At 39.2% G+C, this 8,456-nt stretch overlaps 1 protein-coding gene across 1 annotated transcript; it reads left to right on the top strand.

Annotated features, from left to right (window-relative positions):
• The first annotated feature begins 967 nt into the window (after positions 1-967).
• On the top strand, positions 968-2,137 carry LOC149934945 (uncharacterized). Its single transcript, XM_090153485.1, has 6 exons — positions 968-1,197; positions 1,263-1,331; positions 1,393-1,485; positions 1,555-1,890; positions 1,950-2,027; positions 2,092-2,137. Exons 1-6 carry the CDS (start codon positions 1,169-1,171, stop codon positions 2,135-2,137), a joined length of 651 nt encoding a protein of 216 aa, XP_090009611.1. The 5' UTR covers positions 968-1,168.
• The last annotated feature ends 6,319 nt before the right edge of the window (positions 2,138-8,456 follow it).

An 8,456-nucleotide genomic window follows, 5' to 3' on the forward strand; every position in this document is an offset into this window, starting at 1 on the left:
GGTTAAAACATTTTATGAATTTTATCTCGTCACTCGAAGCGGAAGAGCTCTCGTTATCTGATATCTTTTCAACCGGGGACATCCATAAATTATTTGAGAACGGGAAATCGGCGTCTAACGAAATGTCATCAACGGGGGCGGGGTTAACCGGTAATTCACGTGGTTGAGTGACCGTTGGATCGTTTGATTGGCTAGACCAATTATAATCGAAGTCGACATATTCCTCGAATTCGTTTAATACATCGCGTTGTTTCTCGCATTCAGCTAAGAAGGTCGGGGTTTTAATCTCGGATGGGACATTATCGATTAGCGATTCCAATTCTCTTAGATTATTACAATTTCGCGGGGCTAGAGGTATAAGTTTAAGGTAGTCAATAAGTTCAATAAAAACGCGTACCAATTCCAAATCTTTCAAACATTTAGGTAATTCACGCGGTAATTCGTGAGGGCAAAGGGTTAACGAAGTCAAAAAGTAAAAGAACCGGTATAAGAAATCAAGGCTTACCGGGCGTGTATCAGATTTAAAATCGCGGAGTGCGTTAAGGAAATCTAGTTCCATATTTTTCGGTTAAAAAATTTCGAATGGGACTTTTTAATCGGGTCCCGGGTCTATTTATGGTCTCGCTTTTAAGACCCCCCTTCCCATCGGGGGATGGTATTCCAGACATGAAGGGGGGTGGAAAAATGAATCGTGTCTATCCAAGTCGTAATATTATTCGGGTAAAATATTTCCCACGGTTTTTTGAAAAACAAGGCCATTACTCAGAATTTGAACCGCTCGTATTACGACCCTAAATTCATCGACAGCTTTTCTGATTCGTAAAATCTCGCTTTAGAAATAATAATCGTGACATTGTATAAAAAAATAACATTCCTGTCTTTTGTATTTTTCCCCGTTCGCTATAAAAATTCCTCCTTTTATTGAAAGTTAACCTTAAGTCGTAAACTCTCCGGTTGTATTCAATAACTCGGAGGCGATTTTATTTGGTGAGGAAAACTGTCTAGATTTCGTGACAATCTCTAGCGGTAAATTAAGCGTGGGTCCAATGAAACTCCTTAGAGGGTTACCCCCAGAGGTCATCCGGGTTTCGACCCCGCCCCTTAAAATGACCGGTATATCTAGCCTCGCGAATTTACCGATAGTCAGAACAAGTCCAGTAAAAAAAATATGGCCTCCGGGAATTCCCGAAAACGCTGGTAAGTTTTTTCAAATTTTTATTTCACTTGGTTATTTTAATTCTAACTTTTTAAATTTTATCTAGTCGTTCACTCTCTTCATCATCCTCGAATTCCTCCTCTAGGGAAGAGTTGGAGGCTCTTACCTCTATTTCGTGAGTTTTTTGATATTTTATATATATTTTCGTTATTGTAATTTTATATTTTTTTACCTAGTTATTCACCTGCAAGCCCCGTTCCTGGCTTTTCTCAATGGAACGACAACATTCTCCTTCCTTCGTCACCTGATGTGGTGATAATTTCTCCCGAGTAGGTTTTTTAAAAAATCTTTAACCCCTTTTTAAAAAAAATATCCTAAATCATTTTGTTTTTCTAAAGCCCGCTTTCATCATCTCCCTCATCGCCCCCGCTGGCTCTTTCACCACCGGCACTCCTTGCTCTCCCCGCCGTTATTCCGGGCGACCACCGTTATGTGGCGTCTTTAATCTCTTTGGCCGCCGTGTTACGCGGTGCATTTAATGCGACACGTAACATGGGCGACTCTCTTAGGCTTTTTTCGGTTGATCACCATGATCCGCCTTCCCTTCAAGCCACCGCTCTGGACTTCCAGGTGGTGGTCGATCTTGCCTGGGCGGCCCAGAACGCCGCGATTGCCCATGTCACCTCGGTGGTAGCGGGCGATTTCGCCGAGACGGCGTTCGCCGTGGACTTGGGGTATTTGATTTTAATTTTCAGATATAAATTAAGGGTTCTAACATTTTTTTCGAAATCAGTTTAATCGCGCCGCCGCCCATCCCTAATTTTCTTATCGACCCCGAAGTCGCCGTTCCTTCTCCTCCAATTATACCTTCGTAAGTTCGTTTTTTTTTTTAGAAAAAGTATATTTTTTTAAAAAACTAAATGTTTTTTTTACAGCTCTGACCTCCTCAATTCACCGCCTGTTTCGCCTCCTTGGATTTAAAAAACTTTATATTTTCTTTATATTTTCTTGTAAATTGTTTTTTCAATAAAAAATGTTTTTTCGAAAAAAGCGTCTTTTTAAATAAATCCTAGTAAGCTTATTTTTTGACATCTATTTCCACCATTTTACTCCTTTCTATGGAAAAAAAGTCGGGTATTGTCCCCTCGCCGTTTGGCCCGCGGCAGTTTCTACTTGCAGGTGTGGGTGATTCAACCCCTGCGGACACCCCCCTTCTCTCGACTTGCTCATTGTCATCTTTTTTTGACCGCTAGTGCTAGAATTCTCTGGCTTCATTTCCAAAAATGTCTTCCGACGACGAGCAGCAAGAGTCAATGTAAGCTAAAATTTGGCCTATTTTTTATTTTACATTTCTTAAAAAATGATTTTCGTTAGTCCCGAAGTCGCGGAAAATAACGTCCCCCCTCCCCCCATTCCGGCGGCAGTGTAAGTTGAAATTGGTCAAATTTCTTTTACATTTCTTTAAAAAATATGTAAATATCATAGCCCCGCTGGAGGTCGAAGAGGAATGGGGACGGGGATAATGCGGTACTGGCTGGCGCGTGGACTAGCTAATGCCCCCGTCGCAGAAGCGTGAGTCGCATTTGGTCTAATTTTTTTACATTTCTTAAAAAATATGATTTTCATTAGTCGAGGACCACCCCCGCGAATTCCGGGGTACGGGCATGGTCGTCCTGTCCCGGTGAACAGGCCTGCCCTCCCCGTGCCGGGGTACGGGAGTGGCCGCCCCGTCATACCCGACCCGTAAGTTATTATCCTATAAAATATCGGTTATTTTTTTAAATATATTTTTATCGTTAGCGGCTGTCAACTCCCCGGTGGGCGGGGGATATTACGAGGTCGTCGTTGCGTAAGAAGAAATTTAACTAATCTAAAATATTAATATTAATAATGAAAATAATATTTCTTTAGCCTACCGCGGAGTTACCGGACGTGGTCCTCGACGCGGTCCAGGCCATTCTAGCCGCGGCGCTGGTCGATGGGGCCGATTAATGTCTTGAGTATGTCTTACTTTTTTAATCGGTGCTCCGGAAATTTTATTAAAACCTATTTCTTTTTTCCAGGTAAATTTTTTAAAAAATCAAATACTCGTTCTTATTCCACCTATAATTTTTTTGAAACAATCAGTGATGGAAGGGTAAAAAAGAAGCCCCCTAATATAGTTAGAAACCCCTTTAGTACTTCTTCTTTTTTTGAAATTTCAGCAGTATATTTCGGAATTTACTTAATAAAAAATCTTGCCCGGGCGCGATATATTTTTTCCCCGGGGTGCATGAGTCATCCGAGAGATATTAATACCGGGGGGAGCTCCCGGGTTTGCGTCATTTCGTATTCGGGTTTCGAAGCGTTAAGATGTCTTACGATTTGGGTAGCAGGAAACAAGATGCTAACTTTCAGCGGAAAATCAATTTTCGCTGGCGTTTAGGAAAAAATTCGTGTCTATCAATTGGCTTAAAAGGTGAGGACCTGGAAATATTCTTTTTCAACGACGTTACTTTCCAATCCTCGATATGCCTCCCGCCTGTAGCTTTTAATAAGATGTATCAAAATTGGTATCTCATTGAATCACATACTAGAGAAGTTGAGAAAAATAAATTTAGTCTCGAGCTTGCCAAAATTGGGGGTCGTACTTTTGAACTTTTAGCTAGTAAAGGAAACGTTACTCTTTTGGCTTATAAAAGTTTCGGGAAAAAAGAGGAATTCCAACTTGGGGAAGCGGGTATCCTAGCTTTAAATTTATGTATCCACGCCGTCGACAAACATTTGACTGAAATTGAGAAGGAGAGGCCCTGTATTGAAGCGATGTTCGAAGTTCTCAAACTTCACGTTCAACGAGTTGCCGGCTACCCTGACAGCGAAGATTTTGAAGAGATCCATTTCGGCCAAGGAGATTCTGATATATTTCCAGACGTAATGCGTAAATTTGGTTGTTATTCGAGTCCGTTCAATATTATAAGCGATTATACTAATCTAATTGAGAGGCGTAACCTGTCATCTGCTCTTCAAGCGTATAACTTGTTCTTCTTGTGTTTTACTCAGCTACCTAGCCTGGTGTATTATCAAAATTAAAAAATGAAAAAAATATATGTCTTGTTATTCAACTAATATTAGGCAATTGAATGCGCGTCGACTTATTCCTACAAAAAAGAGCAACATTCTTGGCTTGCTATTGTCGGAAAAAAGGGGGACCCCTGGCGCGTAGAAGTCAGCGGCTTTAACGGTCATTGTAAGTATCCATAAAAGGACGGGTGGTGAACGAGGCTCTGGCGCGTCGACTTATTCCTACAAAAAAAGAGCGAGTGGCATTCTTGGCTTGCTATTGTCGGAAAAAAAGAGGGGGACCCATTGTAAGTATCCATAAAAGGACGGGTGGTGAACGAGGCTCTGTAAAAACGCCGGAGGCAAGGAAAAAAGGCGAGGTTAAGTACAGTGGATCTATAAAAATCGCTCCATAATTTTGGTATCTATAAAAAATGGTATTATGGATAAAGGACCTTATCTATAATTCTGCTTATCTATAAAATCGCTCTATAATCTTGCTTATCTATGGCCAGGCCTATTTCTCTAGCGTTGATTTGAACCTTAATATCCCTTCTGCTGTAGGAGGTGCATTTCTAAATTTTATAGCAATCGATGGAACACTAATTGAAGTATCATTGACATTAATTTGAATCAGATTCACCGCGTCATAACTTAATTAATCCAAATTAAAATGTCGGACGCGGTCCTTCTTAAACGCCGTCATTCCGATATTTTAGCGTTGGTTTGAACCTTAATATCCCTTCTGCTGTAGGAGGTGCATTTCTAAATTTTAAAGCAATCGATGGAACACGTATTGTTGTATCATTGACGTACCTTTTAATCAGATTGACCGCGTCATAACTTAATTAATCCAAATTAAAATGTCGGACGCGGTCCTTCTTAAACGCCGTCATTCCGATATTTTAGCGTTGGTTTGAACCTTAATATTTCTTCTGCTGTAGGAGGTGCATTTCTAAATTTTATAGCAATCGATGGAACTTTTATTGAAGTATCATTGACGTTAATTTGAATCAGATTGACCGCGTCATAACTTAATTAATCCAAATTAAAATGTCGGACGCGGTCCTTCTTAAACGCCGTCATTCCGATATTTTAGCGTTGGTTTGAACCTTAATATCCCTTCTGCTGTAGGAGGTGTATTTCTAAATTTTATAGCAATCGATGGAACACTAATTGAAGTATCATTGACGTTAATTTGAATCAGATTCACCGCGTTATAACTTAATTAATCCAAATTAAAATGTCGGACGCGGTCCTTCTTAAACGCCGTCATTCCGATATTTTAGCGTTGGTTTGAACCTTAATATCCCTTCTGCTGTAGGAGGTGCATTTCTAAATTTTATAGCAATCGATGGAACACTTATTGAAGTATCATTGACGTTAATTTGAATCAGATTGACTGCGTCATAACTTAATTAATCCAAATTAAAATGTCGGACGCGGTCCTTCTTAAACGCCGTCATTCCGATATTTTAGCGTTGGTTTGAACCTTAATATCCCTTCTGCTGTAGGAGGTGCATTTCTAAATTTTATAGCAATCGATGGAACACTAATTGAAGTATCATTGACGTTAATTTGAATCAGATTCACCGCGTCATAACTTAACTAATCCAAATTAAAATGTCGGACGCGGTCCTTCTTAAACGCCGTCATTCCGATATTTTAGCGTTGGTTTGAACCTTAATATCCCTTCTGCTGTAGGAGGTGCATTTCTAAATTTTATAGCAATCGATGGAACACTTATTGAAGTATCATTGACGTTAATTTGAATCAGATTGACCGCGTCATAATTTAATTAATCCAAATTAAAATGTCGGACGCGGTCCTTCTTAAACGCCGTCATTCCGATATTTTAGCGTTGGTTTGAACCTTAATATCCCTTCTGCTGTAGGAAGTGCATTTCTAAATTTTATAGCAATCGATGGAACACTAATTGAAGTATCATTGACGTTAATTTGAATCAGATTCACCGCGTCATAACTTAATTAATCCAAATTAAAATGTCGGACGCGGTCCTTCTTAAACGCCGTCATTCCGATATTTTAGCGTTGGTTTGAACCTTAATATCCCTTCTGCTGTAGGAGGTGCATTTCTAAATTTTATAGCAATCGATGGAACACTAAATGAAGTATCATTGACGTTAATTTGAATCAGATTCACCGCGTCATAACTTAATTAATCCAAATTAAAATGTCGGACGCGGTCCTTCTTAAACGCCGTCATTCCGATATTTTAGCGTTGGTTTGAACCTTAATATCCCTTCTGCTGTAGGAGGTGCATTTCTAAATTTTAAAGCAATCGATGGAACACGTATTGTTGTATCATTGACGTACCTTTTAATCAGATTGACCGCGTCATAACTTAATTAATCCAAATTAAAATGTCGGACGCGGTCCTTCTTAAACGCCGTCATTCCGATATTTTAGCGTTGGTTTGAACCTTAATATCCCTTCTGCTGTAGGAGGTGCATTTCTAAATTTTATAGCAATCGATGGAACTTTTATTGAAGTATCATTGACGTTAATTTGAATCAGATTGACCGCGTCATAACTTAATTAATCCAAATTAAAATGTCGGACGCGGTCCTTCTTAAACGCCGTCATTCCGATATTTTAGCGTTGGTTTGAACCTTAATATCCCTTCTGCTGTAGGAGGTGCATTTCTAAATTTTAAAGCAATCGATGGAACACGTATTGTTGTATCATTGACGTACCTTTTAATCAGATTGACCGCGTCATAACTTAATTAATCCAAATTAAAATGTCGGACGCGGTCCTTCTTAAACGCCGTCATTCCGATATTTTAGCGTTGGTTTGAACCTTAATATCCCTTCTGCTGTAGGAGGTGTATTTCTAAATTTTAAAGCAATCGATGGAACACGTATTGTTGTATCATTGACGTACCTTTTAATCAGATTGACCGCGTCATAACTTAATTAATCCAAATTAAAATGTCGGACGCGGTCCTTCTTAAACGCCGTCATTCCGATATTTTAGCGTTGGTTTGAACCTTAATATCCCTTCTGCTGTAGGAGGTGCATTTCTAAATTTTAAAGCAATCGATGGAACACGTATTGTTGTATCATTGACGTACCTTTTAATCAGATTGACCGCGTCATAACTTAATTAATCCAAATTAAAATGTCGGACGCGGTCCTTCTTAAACGCCGTCATTCCGATATTTTAGCGTTGGTTTGAACCTTAATATCCCTTCTGCTGTAGGAGGTGCATTTCTAAATTTTATAGCAATCGATGGAACTTTTATTGAAGTATCATTGACGTTAATTTGAATCAGATTGACCGCGTCATAACTTAATTAATCCAAATTAAAATGTCGGACGCGGTCCTTCTTAAACGCCGTCATTCCGATATTTTAGCGTTGGTTTGAACCTTAATATCCCTTCTGCTGTAGGAGGTGCATTTCTAAATTTTAAAGCAATCGATGGAACACGTATTGTTGTATCATTGACGTACCTTTTAATCAGATTGACCGCGTCATAACTTAATTAATCCAAATTAAAATGTCGGACGCGGTCCTTCTTAAACGCCGTCATTCCGATATTTTAGCGTTGGTTTGAACCTTAATATCCCTTCTGCTGTAGGAGGTGTATTTCTAAATTTTAAAGCAATCGATGGAACACGTATTGTTGTATCATTGACGTACCTTTTAATCAGATTGACCGCGTCATAACTTAATTAATCCAAATTAAAATGTCGGACGCGGTCCTTCTTAAACGCCGTCATTCCGATATTTTAGCGTTGGTTTGAACCTTAATATCCCTTCTGCTGTAGGAGGTGCATTTCTAAATTTTATAGCAATCGATGGAACACTAATTAAAGTATCATTGACGTTAATTTGAATCAGATTCACCGCGTCATAACTTAATTAATCCAAATTAAAATGTCGGACGCGGTCCTTCTTAAACGCCGTCATTCCGATATTTTAGCGTTGGTTTGAACCTTAATATCCCTTCTGCTGTAGGAGGTGCATTTCTAAATTTTAAAGCAATCGATGGAACACGTATTGTTGTATCATTGACGTACCTTTTAATCAGATTGACCGCGTCATAACTTAATTAATCCAAATTAAAATGTCGGACGCGGTCCTTCTTAAACGCCGTCATTCCGATATTTTAGCGTTGGTTTGAACCTTAATATCCCTTCTGCTGTAGGAGGTGCATTTCTAAATTTTATAGCAATCGATGAAACACTAATTGAATAATCATTGACGTTAATTTGAATCAGATTCACCGCGTCAT

The sequence above is a fragment of the Leiobunum rupestre genome, chromosome 7 (genome assembly GCF_980474605.1).
Source record: "Leiobunum rupestre chromosome 7, qqLeiRupe1.1.hap1, whole genome shotgun sequence".
Lineage (NCBI taxonomy): Eukaryota > Metazoa > Arthropoda > Arachnida > Opiliones > Sclerosomatidae > Leiobunum > Leiobunum rupestre.